Here is a 23,056-nt window from a genome sequence, read left to right on the forward strand (position 1 = left end):
AGGTGAGGAGGAGGAAGATGAGGCTGAGGAGGCTGAGGAAGGTGAGGAGGAGGAAGATGAGGATAAGGAAGGTGAGGCTGAGGAAGGTGAGGAGGAGGAAGATGAGGAGGAGGAAGATGAGGATAAGGAAAGTGAGGATGAGGAGGCCGAGGAAGGTGAGGAGGAGGAAGATGAGGCTGAGGAAGATGAGGCTGAGGAAGGTGAGGAGGAGGAAGATGAGGCTGAGGAAGATGAGGCTGAGGAAGGTGAGGAGGAAGATGAGGATAAGGAAAGTGAGGATGAGGAGGCCGAGGAAGATGAGGCTGAGGAAGATGAGGCTGAGGAAGGTGAGGAGGAAGATGAGGCTGAGGAAGATGAGGCTGAGGAAGGTGAGGAGGAGGAAGATGAGGAGCCCGGGGGGGCGAGGCCGAAGCACGCACGTGCAGGCGGAAGGTGGCGGGCACGCAGCGCCGCTCGCGCTGCCGCGGCAGCTCCACGCTCCCCGAGATGCGGGACCCGAGATCCGCGGTGCGGGACCCGGGCTCCGCGGTGCGGGGCTCGGGGGTCCCGGGGGTCTCGGGGGTCTCGGGGGTCTCGGGGGTCTCGGGGGTCCCGGGGGTCTCGGGGGTCCCGGGGGTCCCGGGGGTCTCGGGGGTCTCGGGCCCCCACGCCACGAAGGAGCCCCGGGGCACCAGGCCCCGCCGCCGCCGCTCCCCGTCCGCCTCCAGCTCGTAGCGCAGCTCTGCGGGCACCGGCGGCGTCACCGGCACCGGGAACCGGACCGGGGAGGGGCCAGGGGCGCGGGCGCAGGGATTGGGGGGCGCAGGGATTGGGGGGCGCAGGGATTGGGGGGCGCAGGATTGGGGTACCCAGGGGTGGGGGGCGCAGGGATTGGGGGGCGCAGGGATTGGGGGGCGCAGGGATTGGGGTACCCAGGGGTGGGGGCGCAGGGATTGGGGGGCGCAGGGATTGGGGTACCCAGGGGTGGGGGGCGCAGGGATTGGGGGGCGCAGGGATTGGGGGGCGCAGGGATTGGGGGGCGCAGGGATTGGGGGCGCAGGGATTGGGGTACCCAGGGGTGGGGGCGCAGGGATTGGGGGGCGCAGGGATTGGGGTACCCAGGGATTGGGGTACCCAGGGGTGGGGGGCGCAGGGATTGGGGGGCGCAGGGATTGGGGGTACCCAGAGATGGGGGGCGCAGGGATTGGGGTACCCAGGGGTGGGGGGCTCAGGGATTGGGGGTACCCAGAGATGGGGGGCGCAGGGATTGGGGTACCCAGGGATTGGGGTACCCAGAGATGGGGGGCGCAGGGATTGGGGGGCGCAGGATTGGGGTACCCAGGGATTGGGGTACCCAGAGATGGGGGGCGCAGGGATTGGGGGGCGCAGGGATTGGGGTACCCAGGGGTGGGGGCGCAGGGATTGGGGGGCGCAGGGATTGGGGTACCCAGGGATTGGGGGGCGCAGGGATTGGGGGTACCCAGGGATGGGGGGCGCAGGGATTGGGGGTACCCAGGGATGGGGGGGAGCAGGGATTGGGGTACCCAGGGATTGGGGGGCGCAGGGATTGGGGGCGCAGGGATTGGGGTACCCAGGGGTGGGGGCGCAGGGATTGGGGGGCGCAGGATTGGGGTACCCAGGGATTGGGGGGCGCAGGGATTGGGGGGCTCTGAAGAATGGGGGATACCCAGAGATGGGGGGCGCAGGGATTGGGGTACCCAGGGATTGGGGGTACCCAGGGGTGGGGGGCGCAGGGATTGGGGGCGCAGGATTGGGGTACCCAGGGATTGGGGTACCCAGGGATTGGGGGCGCAGGGATTGGGGTACCCAGGGGTGGGGGCGCAGGGATTGGGGGGCGCAGGATTGGGGGTACCCAGGGGTGGGGGGGGCTCTGAAGGATTGGGGAGTCCCCAGGGATTGGGGGGATCCCAGGAACTGGGCGGCTCTGAGGGATTGGGGGTCCTGGGGGATTGGGGGGGCTCTGAAGGATTGGGGGGTCCCCAGGAATTGGGGGACTGGGGGATGCTCAGGGGTTGGGGGGACTCCAAGGGATTGGGGGGTCCCCGGAGCTTGGGGGGGTCTGAGGAACTGGGGGATCCCCAGGAATGGGGGGGATTGCCGGGTTTGGGGTGTCCCAAGAACGGGGGGGATGCCCAGGAACGGGAGGGACCCCCGGGTTTGGGGGTCCCCCCGGGTTTTGGGGTCCCAGGAGTTGGGGGGTTCCCAGGAATGGGGTGACCCCGGGGTTTTGGGGTCCCCCAGGGATTTGGGGTCCCAGGAATGGGGGGATGCCCAGGAACCGGGGGGGATCCCCGGGGTTTGGGGTCCCCCCGGTTTTGGGGTCCCCCCGGTTTTGGGGTCCCACTCACCGAGCGGGGCGCTGTCGCCGCCCGGGCTCGCCGTGAAGCTGAAACACGCGCGAACCTCCACGCTGGGGGGGGGGGCGAGGGTCACCGGGGGTCCCACAGACCCCCGCAGGGACGGGGACACGGGTGGGGACACGGGGGGACACGGGGGGACACGGGGGGGACACGGGGGGGACACGGGGGGACACGGAGGACACGGGGGGACACGGGGGGACACGGGGGGACACGGGGGGACACGGGGAGTGGGAGTGGGACACGGGTGGGGACACGGGGGGGACACGGGGGGACACGGGGGGGACACGGGTGGGGACACGGGTGGGGACACGGGGGGGACACGGGGGGACACGGGGGACACGGGGGGGACACGGGGGGACACGGGGAGTGGGAGTGGGACACGGGGGGACACGGGGGGGACACGGGGGGGACACGGGGGGACACGGGGGGACACGGGGGGACACGGGGGGACACGGGGAGTGGGAGTGGGACACGGGGGGACACGGGGGGGACACGGGGGGACACGGGGGGACACGGGTGGGGGACACGGGTGGGGACACGGGTGGGGACACGGGGGGACACGGGGGGACACGGGGGGACACGGGGATGACACGGGGGGACACGGGTGGGGACACGGGGGGACACGGGGGGGACACGGGGGGACACGGGGGGACACGGGGGGGACACGGGGGGGACACGGGGGGACACGGGGGGGACACGGGGATGACACGGGGGGGACACGGGGGGACACGGGGGGGACACGGGGGGACACGGAGGACACGGGGGGACACGGCGGGGACACGGGGGGACACGGAGGACACGGGGAGTGGGAGTGGGACACGGGTGGGGGACACGGGAGGGGGGACACGAGAGGACACGGGTGGGGGGACACGAAGGGACACGGGGGGGACACAAAAGGACACGGGGGGACACAACGGGACCCGGGGGCTGTGACACGCGTGGGGACACGCGTGGGGACACCCACCAGACGCCGCGGCCGTCGCGGCAGTTGCTCTGCTCCAGGTCGATGTGCGGCGGCCGCAGGGACACGTCCCGGGACACGCGCACCACCGGCCGCGCCCTGCGGGGGATTTGGGGGTCCCGGGGGGAGCCCCCCACTCCTGAGCACTTCAGGGATTTGGGGGTCCGCAGGGATTTGGGGGGTCCCTCCGGGGATTTGGGATTCTCGGGAATTGGGGGATCCTGGGGGTCCCAGAAATGGGGATTTGGGATTGTCGGGAATTGGGGGATTCTGGGGGTCCCAGGGCTGGGGGTTTGGGATTGTCGGGAATTGGGGGTTCGGGGGTCCCAGAAATGGGGGGGACACTCGGGGGATTTGGGATTCTCGGGAATTGGGGGATTCTGGGGGTCCCTGCTCCGGGGGTTTGGGGTTGTCGGGAATTGGGGGTTCGGGTGTCCCAGGGCTGGGGGTCCCCGCTCGGAAGATTTGGGATTGTTGGGAATTGGGGAATTGGGGGTCCCTGCTCCGGGGGTTTGGGATTGTCAGGAATTGTGGGGTTTGGGGGTCCCAGGTCCGGGGGTTTGGGATTGTTGGGAACTGGGGGTTCGGGGGTCCCCGATTTGGGGATTTGGGATTGTCGGGAACTGGGGGGTTCCGGTGGTCCCAAGGCTGGGGGTTTGGGGTTGTTGGGAATTGGGGGTTCGGGGGTCCCAGGACTGGGGATTTGGGGTTGTCGGGAATTGGGGGGTTCCGGTGGTCCCAGGACTGGGGATTTGGGGTTGTCGGGAATTGGGGGTTCGGGGGTCCCGGGGGGGGCGGGGGTCTCACCTGTAGAGCACCACGGTGTCCGACAGGGACCCCACCAGCAGGTCGGGGTGCAGGTTCCCATCCACGTCCAGCCCCCCCGAGAGCGAGTAGCCAAAAGCCGAGACCCCCACGGCCTCCCCGTCCAGCACCTGGCCCCCCCCGGACCCGGACCCCCCGGACCCCCGGGACCCCCCGGGACCCCGGGACCCCGCTCACCTGCGCCGGGCGGGTGACGATGCCCAGAGCGCTGCCGTGGTAAATGAAAACTTTGCCCGCGCCGTCAAAAGGAGCCCCCACGGCCAAGTCTGGGGGGAAAAAGGGGGATTTGGGGGGATTTGGGGGGATTTGGGAGGGATTTGGGGGGGATTTGGGGGGGATTTGGGGGATTTGGGGGGGATTTGGGGGGGAATATTTTTTTGGGTATTTGGGGGTATTTGGGGGGATCTGGGGAGATTTTGGTGGATTTGGGGAGATTTGGGAGGGATTTTTGGGGATTTGGGGGAGATTTTTGGAGATTTTGGGGGGGATTTGGTAGGGATTTGGGGGGGATCTGGGAGGGATTTTTGGTGGATTTGGGGAGATTTTTGGAGATTTGGGGGGGATTTGGGGAGATCTGGGGGGATTTGGGGGGCCAGACCCCTCCTCAGGGACCCCTTTGGGGTGCAGCCCCTGACCCTCGAAGCCGTCATGGGGTTTGGTCCATCCCAGACCCCAAATCACCCCAAAACCCCCGAAATCCCCCCGAAACCTCCCCAAACCCCCCAAGACCCTCTAAAACCCCCAAAATCCCCCCGAACTCCTCTCAAACCCCCCGAAACCCCCAAGAACCCCCTCCCCGAAGTCACTCACCCTCAAACCCATCGCGGTTTTGGTCCTTCCCCAGACCCCAAATCATCCCAAACCCCCCAAAAACCCCCCAAACCCCCTGAAATCCCCCCGTACTCCCCCCAAACCCCCGAAACCCCCCAGGACCCCCTCCGGAGCCCCCTGACCCTCGAAGCCGTCCCGGTCCAGGTCCATTCCCAGACCCCAAATCACCCAAACCCCCAAAACCCCCCGAACCCCCCAAAACCCCCCGAACTCCCCCTCAAACCCCCCGAACCCCCCCAGGACCCCCTCCCGGAGCCCCTGACCCTCGAAGCCGTCGCAGTCCAGGTCCATCCCCAGACCCCAAATCACTCCCAAATCATCCCGAAACCCCCCGAACTCCCCCCAAACCCCCCGAACTCCCCCTCAAACCCCCGAAACCCCCCCGAACCCCCTCCCGGAGCCCCCTGACCCTCGAAGCCCGTCCCGGTCCAGGTCCCCGGCGGAGCAGAGCGCGGTGCCGAAGGCGGAGCCCCGGGGCCGGGAGCCGCTGGAGGGCGCCGGGGCGCGCCCGCCCAAAGCCCCCCGGGTTCAGGTACACGTACACCGCCCCCCCGACCTCCTCCTGCCGCTCGAAAAAGTGGGGGGCCCCACGGCCAGGTCCGTCCAGCTGCGGGGGGACGCGGAGATGTCACCCCCAAACACCGGCGGGGGGTGGGTCCGCCCGGCCGCGGGGTGGGGAGGGGGTTTGGGGGGGGATTCATGGGTGGGGAGGGGGTTTGGGGGGTGGGGAGGGGGTTTGGGGGGGTTCGAGGGGTGGGGAGGGGGTTTGGGGGGGCTCAGGGGGTGGGGAGGGGGTTTTAGGGGGGTCAGGGTGGGGAGGGGGCACGTGCCACAGGGTCAGCGCTGCTGGTGCCCCCCTCACCCCCCATTCCCCCCGGTGCCCCCCGTTCCCCCCTCACCCCCCGTGCCCCCATCACTCCCCATTTCCCCCGTTCCCACCGTGCCCCCCGTTCCCCGGTGCCCGGTGCCCCCGTTGCCCGGTGCCCGCTGCCCCCATTTCCCCGTTCCCCCGGTGCCCGGTTCCCCCGTTCCCCCGTTCCCCCGGTGCCCGGTCCCCGTTCCCCCGATGCCCGGTGCCCGGTCCCCGTTCCCCCGTTCCCCCGGTGCCCGGTGCCCGGTCCCCGTTCCCCCGTTCCCCCGGTGCCCGGTGCCGTTCCCCCATTCCCCCGTTCCCCCGATGCCCGGTGCCCGTTCCCCCATTCCCCTGTTGCCCCCGTTCCCCCGATGCCCGGTGCCCGTTGCCCCCGGTGCCCGGTGCCCGTTCCCCCGGTGCCCGGTCCCCGTTCCCCCGGTGCCCGGTGCCCGTTCCCCCATTCCCCTGTTGCCCCCGTTCCCCCGGTGCCCGGTCCCCGTTCCCCCGATGCCCGGTGCCCGTTGCTCCCGGTGCCCGGTGCCCGTTCCCCCGATGCCCGGTGCCCGGTCCCCATTCCCCCGTTCCCCCGGTGCCCGTTCCCCCATTCCCCTGTTGCCCCCGTTCCCCCGGTGCCCGTTCCCCCATTCCCCTGTTGCCCCTGTTCCCCCGATGCCCGGTCCCCATTCCCCCGATGCCCGGTCCCCGTTCCCCCGGTGCCCGGTGCCCGCTGCCCCCATTCCCCCAGTTCCCCCCGTTCCCCGGTGCCCGGTGCCCGGTGCCCGGTGCCCGCACCCGTCGCTGTTGAGGTCCAGCAGCGCCAGCGCGTGTCCGAAGGCGGAGCTGAGCTGGTGCCCGGGCAGCAGCGCCTCTGCCCGCAGCAGGTTGGCACCGTCCCGCCGCAGGATCGCCACGGCGCCCGTGTGGTTGGCACGGGGCGCGCCCGTGACGAAGCTGAGCTGCTGCCGCCGCGTCAGGCCCGGCCCCGAGTCCACCGAGAACCCTGCGGGGCACCGGAGCACACCGGTCACCACCGGGACCACCGGACAGGGTGGTCACCCCGGTCCCGGGACCACCGAGAACCCTGCGGGGCACCGGGACACACCGGTCACCACCGGGAGCAGCCACGGGGCACCGGGACACACCGGTCACCACCGGGACCACCGGACAGGGCGGTCACCCCGGTCCCGGGACCACCGAGAACCCTGCGGGGCATCGGGGCACACCGGTCACCACCGGGAGCAGCCACGGGGCACCGGGACACACCGGTCACCACCGGGAACCCTGCGGGGCACCGGGACAGGGCGGTCACTACCGGGAGCACCGGGACAGAGTGGTCACCCCGGCCCCGAGTCCACCGAGAGCCCTGCGGGGCACCGGGACACACCGGTCACCACCGGGACCACCGGACAGGGCGGTCACCCCGGTCCCGGGACCACCGAGAACCCTGCGGGGCACCGGGACACACTGGTCACCACCGGGACCACCGGGACAGAGTGGTCACCCCGGTCCCGGGACCACCGAGAACCCTGCGGGGCACCGGGACAGGGCGGTCACTACCGGGAGCACCGGGACAGAGTGGTCACCCCGGCCCCGAGTCCACCGAGAGCCCTGCGGGGCACCGGGACACACCGGTCACCACCGGGACCACCGGACAGGGCGGTCACCCCGGTCCCGGGACCACCGAGAACCCTGCGGGGCAACGGGACAGGGCGGTCACTACCGGGAGCACCGGGACTACCCAGGGGACACCGGGACACACCGGTCACTACCGGGAACAGCCAGGGGACACCGGGACAGACACCGGGACAGGGCGGTCACCACCGGGAACCCTGCGGGGCACCGGGACAGAGCGTGGATCGCCAGAAGGGCAGAATTTGGGGGGGAAATGGCAGAATTTAGGGGGAAAATGGCAAATTTTAGGGGGGAAAGGGCAAAATTGTGGCTAAAAGGGGCAGAATTTGGGGGGAAAGTGCAGAATTTGGCGGGAGAGTGCAGAATTTGGGGTAAAAGTGCAGAATTTGGGGTAAAAGTGCAGAATTTGGGGGCCAGAGCAGCAAAATCCAGAGCACAGCCCCCTCCCCACATGCCGAGGTTGCCGTGAGCAGCCCCCCAAAGCTCCCCCAAAAAACCCCCCAAAACCCCCCAAAACCCCCCAAAGCCCCCCCGAGCCCCCCCCGAGCCCCCAGCCAGGCTCCAGCCCCCTCCCCACATTCCATGCACCCCCCCCCCCATGCAAAACCAGCGGGGGGCAAGCGGGGACGGGATTTGGGGACACGGGGAATGGGAACAGGGATTTGGGGATTTGGGGACACGGGGATTTGGGGACACGGGGATTTGGGGACCGGGATTTGGGGATTTGGGGACACGGGGATTTGGGGACACGGGGATTGGGGACCGGGATTTGGGGATTTGGGGACACGGGGATTTGGGGACACGGGGATTGGGGACCGGGATTTGGGGATTTGGGGACACGGGGATTTGGGGACACGGGGATTGGGGACCGGGATTTGGGGATTTGGGGACACGGGGATTTGGGGACACGGGGATTGGGGACCGGGATTTGGGGATTTGGGGACACGGGGATTTGGGGACACGGGGAATGGGAACAGGGATTTGGGGATTTGGGGACACGGGGATTTGGGGACACGGGGATTGGGGACCGGGATTTGGGGATTTGGGGACACGGGGATTTGGGGACACGGGGATTGGGGACCGGGATTTGGGGATTTGGGGACACGGGGATTTGGGGACACGGGGATTGGGGACTGGGATTTGGGGATTTGGGGACACGGGGATCTGGGGATTTGGGGATTTGGGGACACGGGGATTTGGGGACACGGGGATTTGGGGACACGGGGATTTGGGGATTTGGGGATTTGGGGACACGGGGATTTGGGGACACGGGGATTTGGGGATTTGGGGACACGGGGATTTGGGGACACGGGGATTTGGGGACACGGGGATTTGGGGATTTGGGGACATGGGGATTGGGGACCGGGATTTGGGGATTTGGGGATTTGGGGACACGGGGATTTGGGGACACGGGGATTTGGGGACACGGGGATTTGGGGATTTGGGGACACGGGGATTTGGGGACACGGGGATTTGGGGACACGGGGATTTGGGGATTTGGGGACACGGGGATTGGGGACCGGGATTTGGGGATTTAGGGACACGGGGATTTGGGGACACGGGGATTTGGGGACAGGGATTTGGGGATTTGGGGACGCAAAAGGGGCGGGGCCGTGCAGCGGCGGGAAGAGGGGGTGATGCGGCCACACGCGCGTGTGCGGGGGTGACACGTGTGGGGACAGGGGCGTGTCTGGGGACACGAGGGCACAGGTGGCACCCGAGCGTGTCACGGGTGGGCACAGGTGGCACCCGAGCGTGTCACGGGTGGGCACAGGTGACACCCGAGCGTGTCACCGCCACCTCTGTACAGGTGCCACCCGCCCCCACGGCCACGCGTGACAAAGGGACACCCCCGGAGGCGACACCCCCCGGGGGGACACGCGTGACGGGTGACACCCGTGGGGACAGCATCACACGCGTGTGCCCGCAGGACCCTTCCGGGAGGGGTGGGGGAGGGCGGCAGGGCACGGGGAGGGTCACACACGGCACACGGGTGGCACACGCGTGGCACAGGTGTGGTACACGCGTGTGCCCGCAGGACCCTTCAGGGAGAGGTGGGGGAGCGTCACACATGGCACACGGGTGGCACACGCGCGGCACACGCGTGGCACGCACGACCCAGGTAGGAATTGTGTGCCTGTGGCACACGCGTGTGCCCGCAGGACCTTTCCGGGAGGGGTCGGGAGGGTCACACACGGCACACGGGTGGCACACGCGTGGCACACGCGTGGCACACGCGTGCACGCACGAACCCAGGTAGGAATTGTGTGCCTGTGGCACACGCGTGTGCCCGCAGGACCCTTCAGGGAGAGGTGGGGGAGCGTCACACGCGGCACGGGGAGGGTCACACACGGCACACGGGTGGCACACGCGCGGCACACGCGCGGCACACGCGCGGCACACGCGTGGCACGCACGAACCCAGGTAGGAATTGTGCCCCACGTCCGCGGCCGCGCCGGGGACCCTCTCTCCGGGCTGGGGGGTGCGGAAGACCCTCAGGTCGGGGGTCGCGCTCTCCACGTTTGTCACAAAGAGCAGCCCTGCCACGGCCGCGCACACGCGGGGAGGGGGCGTCAGGGCGGCTCGGGGGGCGCCCCCCCCCCGTACCGAGGTAGCTGTTGGCGGGCACGGGGATGAGGGAGGGGTCCCGCTCCTTCTCCCCCCGCTTCGAAGGGGCCCGAGTCCGGCAGCAGCAGCTCCAGGGGGCTCCGGGGGAGCCGCTCCACGCGCAGGGTGCCTGCGGGGCCCGGGGGACCCTCAGGGACCCCCGGGCTGGGACCCCCCCCAGGGGAACGGGGGGACCCTGAGGGACCCCCGGGCTGGGACCCCCCCCCAGGGGAACGGGGGGACCCTGAGGGACCCCCGGGCTGGGACCCCCCCCAGGGGAACGGGGAGACCCTGAGGGACCCCCGGGCTGGGACCCCCCCAGGGGAACGGGGGAACCCTCAGAGACCCCCGGGCTGGGACCCTCAGGGACCCCCGGGCTGGGACCCCCCCCAGGGGAACGGGGGAACCCTCAGAGACCCCCGGGCTGGGACCCTCAGGGACCCCCGGGCTGGGACCCCCCCCCAGGGGAACGGGGGGACCCTCAGGGACCCCCGGGCTGGGACCCTGAGGGACCCCCGGGCTGGGACCCCCCCCCCCCAGAGACCCCCTGGGCACCCCTGCCCCCCCCCCCCCCACGCCCCTCCCTCCCTCCCCCAGGGCAGCCCCGAGCCCCCTCTTTGCGGGTCCCGCGCCCCCCACCCTCCCAATTGTGGGTGCCACAGACCCCCAAACCCCCAGACCCCCAAACCCCCCCGAGGGGGTCCCGGCCCCTCACCCTTCCAGTTGCAGGTACCCGGCGCCCCGAGCAGGAACAACCCCCCAAACCCCCAGACCCCCAAACCCCCAGACCCCAAACCCCCCGACCCCCAAACCCCCCCGAGGGGGTCCCAGCCCCTCACCCTTCCAGTTGCAGGTACCGGGGTCTCTGATCAGGAACAGCCCCCCACACCCCCAAACCCCCCGGGGGGGTCCCGGCCCCTCACCCTTCCAGTTGTAGGTGCCGGGCGCCCCGAGCAGGAACAAACCCCCAAACCCCCAGACCCCCAAACCCTCACTATAAGGGGGTCCCAGCCCCTCACCCTTCCAGTTGTAGGTACCGGGGTCTCTGATCAGGAACAACCCCCCAAACCCCCAAACCCCCCGACCCCCAAACCCCCCCGGAGGGGGTCCCGGCCCCTCACCCTTCCAATTGCAGGTACCGGGGTCTCTGATCAGGAACAGCCCCCCAAACCCCCAGACCCCCAAACCCTTACCATGAGAGGGTCCCGCGCCCCTTACCCTTCCAGTTGTAGGTGCCACAGCCCCCCAAACCCCCAGACCCCAAACCCCCCCGGAGGGGGTCCCAGCCCCTCACCCTTCCAGTTGTAGGTGCCGGGCGCCCCGAGCAGGAACAGCCCCCAAACCCCCCGACCCCCAGACCCTCACTATAAGGGGGTCCCAGCCCCTCACCCTTCCAGTTGCAGGTACCGGGGTCTCTGATCAGGAACAGACCCCCAAACCCCCAAACCCCCAAACCCCCAGACCCCCAGACCCCCAAACCCCCCCGGAGGGGGTCCCAGTGCCCCTCACCCTCCCAGCTCTGGGTGCCACAACCCCCCAGACCCCCAAACCCCCCCGGAGGTGGTCCCGGCCCCTCACCCTTCCAGTTGCAGGTACCGGGGTCTCTGATCAGGAACAACCCCCCAAACCCCCAGACCCTCACTATGAAGGGGTCCCACGCCCCTCACCCTTCCAGCTGCAGGTACCGGGGTCTCTGATCAGGAACAACCCCCCAGACCCCCAAACCCCCAGACCCCCAAACCCTCACCACGAGGGGGTCCCAGTGCCTTTTACCCTCCCAATTGTGGGTGCCACACCCCTGACACCCCCAAACCCCCCGGAGGGGGTCCCGGCCCCTCACCCTTCCAGTTGCATGTACCCGGCGCCCCGAGCAGGAACAAACCCCCAGACCCCCAAACCCCCCCGAGGGGGTCCCAGCCCCTCACCCTTCCAGTTGTAGGTGCCGGGCGCCCCGAGCAGGAACAAACCCCCAAACCCCCAGACCCCCAAACCCCCCGGAGGGGGTCCCACGCCCCTCACCCTTCCAGTTGCAGGTACCGGGGTCTCTGATCAGGAACAGCCCCCCAGACCCCCAGACCCCCAGACCCCCAAACCCCCCCGGAGGGGGTCCCAGTGCCCCTCACCCTCCCAGCTCTGGGTGCCACAGCCCCCCAAACCCCCAAACCCCCAGACCCCCAAACCCCCCGGAGGGGGTCCCGGCCCCTCACCCTTCCAGTTGTAGATGCCGGGCGCCCCGAGCAGGAACAAACCCCCAAACCCCCAAACCCCCAGACCCCCAAACCCCCCGGAGGGGGTCCCGGCCCCTCACCCTTCCAGCTGCAGGCACCGGGGTCTCTGATCAGGAACAACCCCCCAAACCCCCAGACCCCCAAACCCCCCGGGGGGGGTCCCGGCCCCTCACCCTTCCAGTTGCAGGTACCGGGCGCCCCGAGCAGGAACAAACCCCCAAACCCCCAAACCCCCAGACCCTCACTATAAGGGGGTCCCGGCCCCTCACCCTTCCAGTTGTAGGTGCCGGGCGCCCCGAGCAGGAACAAACCCCCAGACCCCCAAACCCCCAGACCCCAAACCCCCCCGGGGGGGGTCCCAGCCCCTCACCCTTCCAGTTGTAGGTGCCGGGCGCCCCGAGCAGGAACAGCCCCCAAACCCCCAGACCCCCAAACCCCCCCGAGGGGGTCCCAGCCCCTCACCCTTCCAGTTGTAGGTGCCGGGCGCCCCGAGCAGCAGGTAGCGGCGGTCGGGGCTGAAGTTGGCCGCCAGGCCCTGCTGGCAGCTGCCGAAGCGCTCGTGGCCCTGCGGGCGGCCCTGGCAGAACTTCCACTCGCCGCCGTCCAGCTCGTCCCGCAGCCGCAGGTCCTGGCTCAGCACGAAGCAGCGCCCGATCACGTCCCGCGTCTCCAGCGGCTGCGCCACGCGGTGCCGCACCTCGTACCGGTGAGCGCAGGTCTGCGGGGCAGCCCGGGGGTCACCGGGAGCCGGGGGACGCCGAGCGCACCCGGTTCGAGGCGTCCCCGGTAACCCCCGGTGTTCCCCGTGTGTCCCTCGGTGTTCCCCGTGTGCTCCCCGGTGTTTCCCGGTGTCCCCCGGGGCTCACCGAGAGCCGGGACACCCCGAACCCACCCGGTTCGAGGTGTCCCCGGTGCCCTCCGGTACCCCCCGATGTTCCCTGTGTGTCCCTCGGTGTTCCCCGTGTGCCCCCCGGTGTTTCCCGGTGTCCCCCGGGGCTCACCGAGAGCCGGAACACCCCGAGCACACCCGGTTCGAGGCGTCCCCGGTAACCCCCGGGGGTCACCGGGAGCCGGGGCACGCCGAGCTCACCCGGTTCGAGGTGTCCCCGGTGCCCCTCGGTGTTCCCCGTGTGTCCCCCAATGCCTCCCGGTGTCCCCCGGGGCTCACCGAGAGCCGGGACACCCCGAACCCACCCGGTTCGAGGTGTCCCCGGTGCCCTCCGGTACCCCCCGATGTTCCCTGTGTGTCCCTCGGTGTTCCCCGTGTGCCCCCCGGTGTTTCCCGGTGTCCCCCGGGGCTCACCGAGAGCCGGAACACCCCGAGCACACCCGGTTCGAGGCGTCCCCGGTAACCCCCGGGGGTCACCGGGAGCCGGGGCACGCCGAGCTCACCCGGTTCGAGGTGTCCCCGGTGCCCCTCGGTGTTCCCCGTGTGTCCCCCGGTGCTCCCGGTGCTCCCCGGGGGTTACGGAGAGCCGGGACACCCCCGAGCCCACCCGGTCTGAGTTGTCCCCGTTGCCCCCCGTTGCCCCCGGTTTGAGTTGTCCCCGATGCCCCCGGTGCTCCCGGTGCTCCCGGTACCCCCGGTACCCCCGGTGCTCCCGGTGCCCCTGGTGCTCCCGGTGCTCCCGGTGCCCCCGGTGCTCCCGGTGCTCCCGGTACCCCCGGTACCCCCGGGGCTCACCACGACCTTCCCGCCGGGCCCTTGGCTCTTGACGCTGACCCCCAGCCACTGCTCCTCTTTGCTCTCGCTCTGCGGGTCCACTGCGGGGCACGGGGGGGGTCAGCCCCGCCGGGACCCCCGCCCGGACCCCGGGACCCCTCCCGGTGCCCGCTGACCTCCCTCGTCGATGGGCACCCGGCGGCAGTCGGCGGTCCCGGTGCTCAGCGGGCAGGCGAACAGGGCCCCGCTCCGGTTGGCGCCTTGGCCGGGCAGCGCCCGCGCTCGGGGGGCTCCCACCAGCAGCCTGGCACGGTGGGCACCCCCTCGTCAGGGAACGGGGGGTCCCGGGGGTCGCAGAGACCCCCCCGGGACTGCCCGGGACCCCTCGGGACCCCCCAAAACCCCCGGACACCACCCGGGACCCCCCGGGACCCTCGGGACTGCCCGGGACCCCTCGGACACCCCCAAAACCCCCGGACACCACCCGGGACCCCACAGGACCCCCCGGGACCCTTCGGGACCCCACGGGACCCCACGGAAACCCCCCCGGGACCGTCCGGGACCCCTCGGGATCCCTCGGGATCCCCCGGGACCCCCCGGGACTGTCCGGGACCCCTCGGGACCCCCCGGGACCCCACGGAAACCCCCCCGGGACTGTCCGGGACCCCTCGGGACCCCTCGGGACCCCACGGAAACCCCCCCGGGACTGTCCGGGACCCCTCGGGACCCCTCGGGACCCCACGGAAACCCCCCCGGGACTGTCCGGGACCCCTCGGGACCCCTCGGGACCCCACGGGACCCCTCGGGACCCCACGGAAACCCCCCCGGGACCGTCCGGGATCCCCCGGGACCCCCCTGGGACCCCTCGGGACCCCTCGGGACCCCCCCGGGACCCCCCGGGACCCCCCGGTTGCAGCTGTGCCGCCCCCGCGCAGCTGTGCCACCCCCGTGCCAGCGCCGTGCCAGCCCGGCCGGGCAGCTGCTGGCCCGTGACACGCGTGGGGACAGGAGGGGACATTCCGGACACCCCAAAACCTTCGGACACCCCCGGGACAGCCCCGGACACCCCCGGGACAGCCCCGGACACCCCCAAAAACCCCCGGACACCCCCGGGACAGCCCCGGACACCCCCAAAAACCCCCGGACACCCCAAAACCTTCGGACACCCCCGGGACAGCCCCGGACACCCCCAAAAACCCCGGACACCCCCGGGACAGCCCCGGACACCCCCCAAAAGCCCCGGACACCCCCGGGACAGCCCCGGACACCCCCGGGACAGCCCCGGACACCCCCGGGACAGCCCCGGACACCCCCAAAAACCCCGGACACCCCCGGGACAGCCCCGGACACCCCCCAAAAGCCCCGGACACCCCCGGGACAGCCCCGGACACCCCCGGGACAGCCCCGGACACCCCCAAAAACCCCGGACACCCCCGGGACAGCCCCGGACACCCCCCAAAAGCCCCGGACACCCCCGGGACAGCCCCGGACACCCCCGGGACAGCCCCGGACACCCCCAAAAGCCCCGGACACCCGCGGGGCGGCCGCGGCCGCCGCGCCCGGGGGTGGCGGTGACCGGGGGTGGCGGTGACCGGGGGTGGCGGTGACCGGGGACGCGGCGGCGCCCACGGGGGGCGGCAGGGAGGGAGCGGCGGTAAAAATAAACCGGAATTGGCTGCAAATAACCCCGCGGCGACATGCCCGAAAATGGACGGAGCGCACCGAGGCACCGGGGGCCCCACGGAGCCGCGCCGGGGCGCCCGGAGAGGGGACAGCGCGACAACGGCAGCCCCGGCCCCGCCGGGGACAGCGGGGACACCGGGGGACACCGGGGACAGCGGGGATACCGGGGACACCGGGGGATACCGGGGGATACCGGGGAATACCGGGGACAGCGGGGAGAGCGGGGACACCAGGGGATACCGGGGACAGCGGGGGATACCGGGGAATACCGGGGGACACCGGGGGACACCGGGAGACAGCAGAGGACACCGGGGGACAACCGGGGGACAACCGGGGGACACCGGGGGACAGCAGAGGACACCGGGGGACACCGGGGGACAGCAAGGGGACACCGGGGGACAACCGGGGGACACCGGGGGACAACCGGGGGACAACCGGGGACACCGGGGACACCGGGGCCGCGCCGGTGGAACCGAGCCCCGCGCGGCCCCGCCAACGCCTGCAGCGGGCACCGGCGGCCAAAGCCGCCCTCGGTGCCAAGAACGCGGCGCGGGCGGCGGCGGCGACACCGCGGCGACAGCGGCGACACCGGGAGGGCGGGACACGGAGGGGACGGGGAGGGGGGCGCGGGTGACAGCGAGCGGGAGCTGCCCGGTGCGGGGGTCCCCATGGCTGAGACCCCCGGTAACGGCCCGAGGTGCCCGGGGGGTGTCGGGGGGGACGCGGGGACACGGGGGACACGGGGACACGGGGGACACGGGGACACGGGGGTAGCAGGACACGGGGGACAGAGGGACACGGGGACACGGGGACAGAGGGACACGGGGGACACGGGACACGGGGACACGGGGACACGGGGGACACGGGGGACATTGGGGTAGCAGGACACCGGGACACGGGGACAGAGGGACACGGGGGTAGCGGGACACGGGGGACACGGGGACACGGGGGACACGGGGGACATTGGGGTAGCAGGACACCGGGACACGGAGGACAGAGGGACACGGGGGTTGCGGGACACGGGGGACACGGGGGACACGGGGACACGGGGACACGGGACACGGGGACACGGGGGACAGAGGGACACGAGGGCCACAGGGACACGGGGGACATTGGAGTAGCAGGACACGGAGGCCACAGAGACACGGGGACACGGAGGACACGGGGACTCAGGGCCGTGGCCGGCAGTCGCGGGTGGGCGTTCGCCGCACGGCCCGGGGGGTCCAGCCGGGGGGTCCCTCCAGCCGAGCGCTCGCCCCCCGAGACCCCCGAGACCCCCGAGCCCCCCGAGCCCCCCGAGACCCCCCCGAGACCCCCGAGCCCCCCGAGACCCCCCGAGACCCCCGAGACCCCCGAGACCCCCCCGAGCCCCCCGAGCCCCCCGAGCCGCCCCCGAGCCGCCCGAGTCCCCCGAGACCCCCGAGCCCCCCCCGAGCCCCCCGAGCCCCCCGAGACCCCCGAGCCCCCCGAGCCCCCCGAGACCCCCGAGCCCCCCCCGAGCCCCCCGAGCCCCCCGAGACCCCCGAGCCCCCCCCGAGCCCCCCGAGACCCCCGAGCCCCCCGAGCCCCCCCCGAGCCGCCCTGCCCCGCTAATGCCGAATAATGCCGGGCCCGCCGGCGCCTCCGCTGTCCCCGTCCCGCTGCCACCGTCCCTGTCCTGTCCCCGTCCTTGTCCCCTCTGTCCCCGTCCCCTCGTTCTGCCGTGCCCTGGGCTCGGTCCCGGGGGTCCCGGTCCCCCTCAGCCCCGCGGCTCCCGGTGCTCCCGAACCCCCAAATTCCCGGGGGTCCCGGTCCCTCCCCAGCCCCGCGGCCGGTTCGGTTCTCCCGTTCCCCCCCCGCCCATTCCCGCGGCTCCCGGTGCTCTGGATCCTCCCCAAATCCCGGGAATAGGACCCCCCCAAACCCCTGAACCCCCCAAATCCCTTCCGCAGGATCCCCCCAAACCCCTGAACCCCCCAAAATCCCCTCCGCAGGATCCCCCCAAACCCCTGAACCCCCCAAAATCCCCCTCGCAGGATCCCCCCAAACCCCTGAACCCCCCAAATCCCCCTCGCAGGATCCCCCCCAAATCCCCTCCCCAGGATCCCCCCAAACCCCTGAGCCCCCCAAAATCCCCCTCGCAGGATCCTCCCACCCGGGGCGCTCCCATCTCCCCTCTGCCCCCCCAATTCCCGGGGGTCTCCCGCCCAGCCCAGCCCAGCCCAGCCCGGGGGTCGCGTTCCCCCCGCGCTCCCCGGGACCCCCGGGACCCCCGAGCCCCCCGCGCCCCCCGGGACCCCCGCGTTCCCCCCGGGACCCCCGCGTTCCCCCCGTGCCCCCCGGAACCCCCGCGTTCCCCCCGAGCCCCCCGCGCCCCCCGGGACCTCCGCGTTCCCCCCGTGCCCCCCGGGACCCCCGCGTTCCCCCCGGGACCCCCGCGTTCCCCGGGATCCCCGCGTTTCCCCCGGGACCCCCGCGCCCCCCGGGACCTCCGCGTTCCCCCCGCGCCCCCCGGGACCCCCGCGTTCCCCGGGACCCCCGCGTTCCCCCCGGGACCCCCGCGCCCCCCGGGACCCCCGCGCTCCCCGGGACCCCCGAGCCCCCCGCGCCCCCCGGGACCCCCGCGTTTCCCCCGGGACCCCCGCGCTCCCCGGGACCCCCGCACCCCCCGCGCCCCCCGGGACCCCCGTGCCCCCCGGAACCCCCGCGTTCCCCCCGAGCCCCCCGCGCCCCCCGGGACCTCCGCGTTCCCCCCGTGCCCCCCGGGACCCCCGCGTTCCCCCCGGGACCCCCGCGTTCCCCGGGATCCCCGCGTTTCCCCCGGGACCCCCGCGCCCCCCGGGACCTCCGCGTTCCCCCCGCGCCCCCCGGGACCCCCGCGTTCCCCGGGACCCCCGCGTTCCCCCCGGGACCCCCGCGCCCCCCGGGACCCCCGCGCTCCCCGGGACCCCCGAGCCCCCCGCGCCCCCCGGGACCCCCGCGTTTCCCCCGGGACCCCCGCGCTCCCCGGGACCCCCGCACCCCCCGCGCCCCCCGGGACCCCCGAGCCCCCCGAGCCCCCCGAGCCCCCCGCGCCCCCCGCGCTCCCCGCGCCCCCCGGGACCCCGGGACCCCCCGCTCACCAGGCGGCGGGCTCGGGGCTCAGCTGCCGGTGCAGCGCCACGGCCGCGCCGAAGAGGCTGCCCCGCTCGCCGTCCTTCAGCACCGGGCTGCTCCCGTCCAGGTTGAACGCGGCGGCCGCCGGTGGCCACGGCGGCGGCCCCGGTAGCCGCAGGAACAGCCCCGGTAGCCACAGGAACAGCCCCGCTAGCCACGGGGCCGGCCCCGGTAGCCACCGGGCCAGCCGCGGTCGCCGCCCGCAGCCCGAGCTCGCCATCCCCGCGCTGCCGGCGCCGCCGCCCGCGGGAGGAGCCCCGGAGCTCCCGGGGGGCGGCCCGGGCCCGGCTCCGCCCGCGGGACCGGGGAACCCCCGGAGACCGGCCCGGGCCCGGCTCCGCCCGCGGGACCGGGGAACCCCCGGAGACCCCACCCCGGGGTGCGGCCGGGCGGGAGCGGAGAGCGGGAGGGACCCGGGGGCGGGAGGGGCACCGGATACCGGGAATGACCCAAAGTACCGGGAGGGACCCAAAATAAATACTGGGAGTGACCCCAAATACCGGGAGGGGCACCGGATAACGGGAATGATCCCAAATAACGGGAGGGACCCAAAATACCGGGAGTGACCCCAAATACCGGGAGGGACCCCAAATACCGGGAGGGACCCCAAATACCGAGAGGGGCACCGGATAACGGGAGGGGCACCGGATAGCGGGACTGACCCCAAATACCGGGAGGGACCCCAAATACCGGGAGGGGCACCGGATAGCGGGAATGATCCCAAATACCGGGAGGGGCACCGGATAACGGGAATGATCCCAAATACCGGGAGGGACCCAAAATACCGGGAGTGACCCCAAATACCGGGAGTGACCCCAAATACCGGGAGGGGCACCGGATACCGGGATTGATCCCAAATACCGGGAGGGACCCAAAATAAATACCGGGAGTGACCCCAAATACCGGGAGGGGCACGGGATAACGGGAATGATCCCAAATGCCGGGAGTGACCCCAAATACCGGGAGGGGCACGGGATAACGGGAATGATCCCAAATGCCGGGAGTGACCCCAAATACCGGGAGGGACCCAAAATAAATACCGGGAGTGACCCCAAATACCGGGAGGGGCACGGGATAACGGGAATGATCCCAAATGCCGGGAGTGACCCCAAATACCGGGAGGGGCACCGGATACCGGGATTGATCCCAAATACCGGGACTGGGGGGGCTTTGGGGTCCTGGGGGAGTTTTGGGGGGTCCTGGGTGGTTTTGGGGGGTCCTGGGGGAGTTTTGGGGCTCCGAGGACCCCCTGAACCCCCAAACCAGCAGGGGAGGACCCAAACCCAAGGGGGGGACACGGGGGGGGTCAGCGATGTCGCGACCCCCCAAAATTAATCGGGATTATTTTTGGGGGGGATCAGGTATATCGCGACCCCCCAAAATTAATCGGGATTTTTTTGGGGGGGATCAGGGATATCGCGACCCCCAAATTTAATCGGGATTTTTTTGGGGGGGGTCAGCGATGTCGCGACCCCCCAAAATTAATCGGGATTTTTTGGGGGGGGATCAGGGATATCGCGACCCCCCAAAATTAATCGGGATTTTTTGGGGGGTCGCGACTCCCGTGCGCCCCCTCCCCCCCGGGATATTTTGGGGGGGATCGGGGATTTTGGTCACTTTTTCCGGGCTATTTTTAGCTCCTCTCCAAAGCTCCCGGGGATTTTTGGGAGCCGCCGGGGCCGTGGGAACGGCGGAGGATTATTTTTATTTCTTTTGCAATTTTATTTATTTTTTGGGGGGGGGGTTCATTTATATTTATCCTTTAATTTTATTTTTATTTTTGGCGGTGGTTCATTTTTATTTATTACGAATTTTATTTTCATTTGAAGGGGGGGGTTCATTTTTATTTCTTATTAAGGGTTTAATTTTTATTTCTAATTTTATTCTCATACGGGCAAGGTTCATTTTTATTTATTTTTTGGGGCTTTATTTTTATTGATTTTTCATTTTATTTTTCTTTTTGGGCTTTTTTTTCTGACTTTCTTTCTGGGGTTTTGGGATTTTTGTTGGGGAATTTCTTTCCAGGGATTATTTTCGGGATTTAGCGTCAGGATTTATTTTGGGGGTTTATTTTCGGGATTTATTCTCAGGATTTATTTTCGGGGGTGTTGTTTCAGGGTTTATTTTTGGGGTTTATTTCTTTATTTCAGGATGAACATCCCAAATTTTATTTTTCCCCATTCCCGGGTTATTTTCCCCATCCCAGGATATTTTTTCCCATTCCCAGGACACTTTTTCCCCTATTCTGGATTATTTTCCCCATTTCCAGGTTATTATTTTCCCTGTCCTGATTTATTTTCCCCCTATCCCGAATTATTTTTCCCTGTCCTGGGATATTTTTCCCCCATTTCTGGGATATTTTTCCCCATTCCCAGGTTATTTTCCCCCAATTCCCGAGTTATTTTTCCCCAATCCGGGGTTATTTTCCTCCATTCCCGGGTTATTTTTTTCCCTATCCCGGGATATTTCCCAAATTCCAGGATATTTTTCCCCATTCCCGGGATTTTTTTTTCCCATTCCCGGTTTATTTTTGGCCGCCGTTCCCACTCGAATTCCGGCGGCTGGAACTGGGAGCACTGGGATAAACTGGGAATGAACTGGGATGGACTGGGATGGACTGGGATGAACTGGGATGAACTGGGATGGACTGGGATGAACTGGGATGGACTGGGATGGACTGGGAATGAACTGGGATGGACTGGGATGAACTGGGATGGACTGGGATGGACTGGGATGAACTGGGATGAACTGGGATAGACTGGGATGAACTGGGATGGACTGGGAATGAACTGGGATGAACTGGGATGAACTGGGATGGACTGGGATGAACTGGGATGGACTGGGATGGACTGGGATGAACTGGGATGAACTGGGATGGACTGGGATGGACTGGGATGGACTGGGATGGACTGGGATGAACTGGGATGGACTGGGATGGAACTGGGAGGAACTGGGATGGACTGGGATGAACTGGGATGGACTGGGAATGAACTGGAATGGACTGGGATGAACTGGGATGGATTGGGATGAACCGGGAATGAACTGGGATGGACTGGGAATGAACTGGGATGAACTGGGATGGACTGGGATGGACTGGGATGAATTGGGATGAACTGGGATGGACTGGGATGAACTGGGATGAACTGGGATGGACTGGGATGAACTGGGATGAACTGGGATAGACTGGGATGAACTGGGATGGACTGGGAATGAACTGGGATGAACTGGGATGAACTGGGATGGACTGGGATGAACTGGGATGGACTGGGATGGACTGGGATGAACTGGGATGAACTGGGATGGACTGGGATGGACTGGGATGGACTGGGATGGACTGGGATGAACTGGGATGGACTGGGATGGAACTGGGAGGAACTGGGATGGACTGGGATGAACTGGGATGGACTGGGAATGAACTGGAATGGACTGGGATGAACTGGGATGGATTGGGATGAACCGGGAATGAACTGGGATGGACTGGGAATGAACTGGGATGAACTGGGATGGACTGGGATGGACTGGGATGAATTGGGATGAACTGGGATGGACTGGGATGAACTGGGATGAACTGGGATGGATTGGGATGGACTGGGATGAACTGGGATGAACTGGAATGAACTGGGATGGACTGGGAATGGACTGGGATGAACTGGGATGAACTGGGATGGACTGGGATGAACTGGGATGAACTGGGATGGACTGGGAATGGACTGGGATGAACTGGGATGAACTGGGATGGACTGGGATGAACTGGGATGAACTGGGATGGACTGGGATGGACTGGGATGGATTGGGATGGACTGGGATGAACTGGGATGAACTGGGATGGACTGGGATGGACTGGGATGGATTGGGATGAACCAGGAATGAACTGGGATGAACTGGGAATGAACTGGGATGGACTGGGATGAACTGGGATGGACTGGGATGGACTGGGAATGAACTGGGATGAACCGGGAATGAACCGGGAATGAACTGGGATGAACTGGGAATGAACCGGGAATGAACCGGGAATGAACTGGGATGGACTGGGATGAACTGGGATGAACTGGGATGAACTGGGATGGACTGGGATGAACTGGGATGAACTGGGATGAACTGGGATGAACTGGGATGGACTGGGATGGACTGGGAATGAACTGGGATGAACTGGGATGAACTGGGATGAACTGGGATGAACTGGGATGAACTGGGATGAACGGGACCCCCCAACCCTCCCATCAGGTCACGTGTTCCCCCGCGGTCACGCGCCGCTGACGCTCGGGGGGGCGTGGCCCG

General features: G+C 69.0%; 1 protein-coding gene across 1 annotated transcript in view; it reads right to left on the minus strand.

Moving 5' to 3' along the window:
- ITGA7 (integrin subunit alpha 7) overlaps positions 1-18,999 on the minus strand; it is a 32,066-nt gene extending 13,067 nt beyond the window's left edge. Inside the window, 17 exon segments of the mRNA XM_077788586.1 lie at positions 420-521; positions 654-721; positions 2,349-2,410; positions 3,325-3,420; positions 4,129-4,256; positions 4,324-4,417; positions 5,393-5,491; positions 5,493-5,568; positions 5,571-5,584; positions 6,623-6,830; positions 9,883-10,002; positions 10,070-10,119; positions 10,121-10,199; positions 12,760-13,015; positions 13,982-14,061; positions 14,137-14,264; positions 18,745-18,999. Coding sequence (XP_077644712.1) covers positions 420-521; positions 654-721; positions 2,349-2,410; positions 3,325-3,420; positions 4,129-4,256; positions 4,324-4,417; positions 5,393-5,491; positions 5,493-5,568; positions 5,571-5,584; positions 6,623-6,830; positions 9,883-10,002; positions 10,070-10,119; positions 10,121-10,199; positions 12,760-13,015; positions 13,982-14,061; positions 14,137-14,264; positions 18,745-18,998 — 1,914 coding nt within the window. The 5' untranslated portion in view covers position 18,999.
- Between the last annotated feature and the right edge of the window lie 4,057 nt (positions 19,000-23,056).

This window comes from Lonchura striata, chromosome 27, assembly GCF_046129695.1.
Source record: "Lonchura striata isolate bLonStr1 chromosome 27, bLonStr1.mat, whole genome shotgun sequence".
In the NCBI taxonomy this organism is placed as follows: domain Eukaryota; kingdom Metazoa; phylum Chordata; class Aves; order Passeriformes; family Estrildidae; genus Lonchura; species Lonchura striata.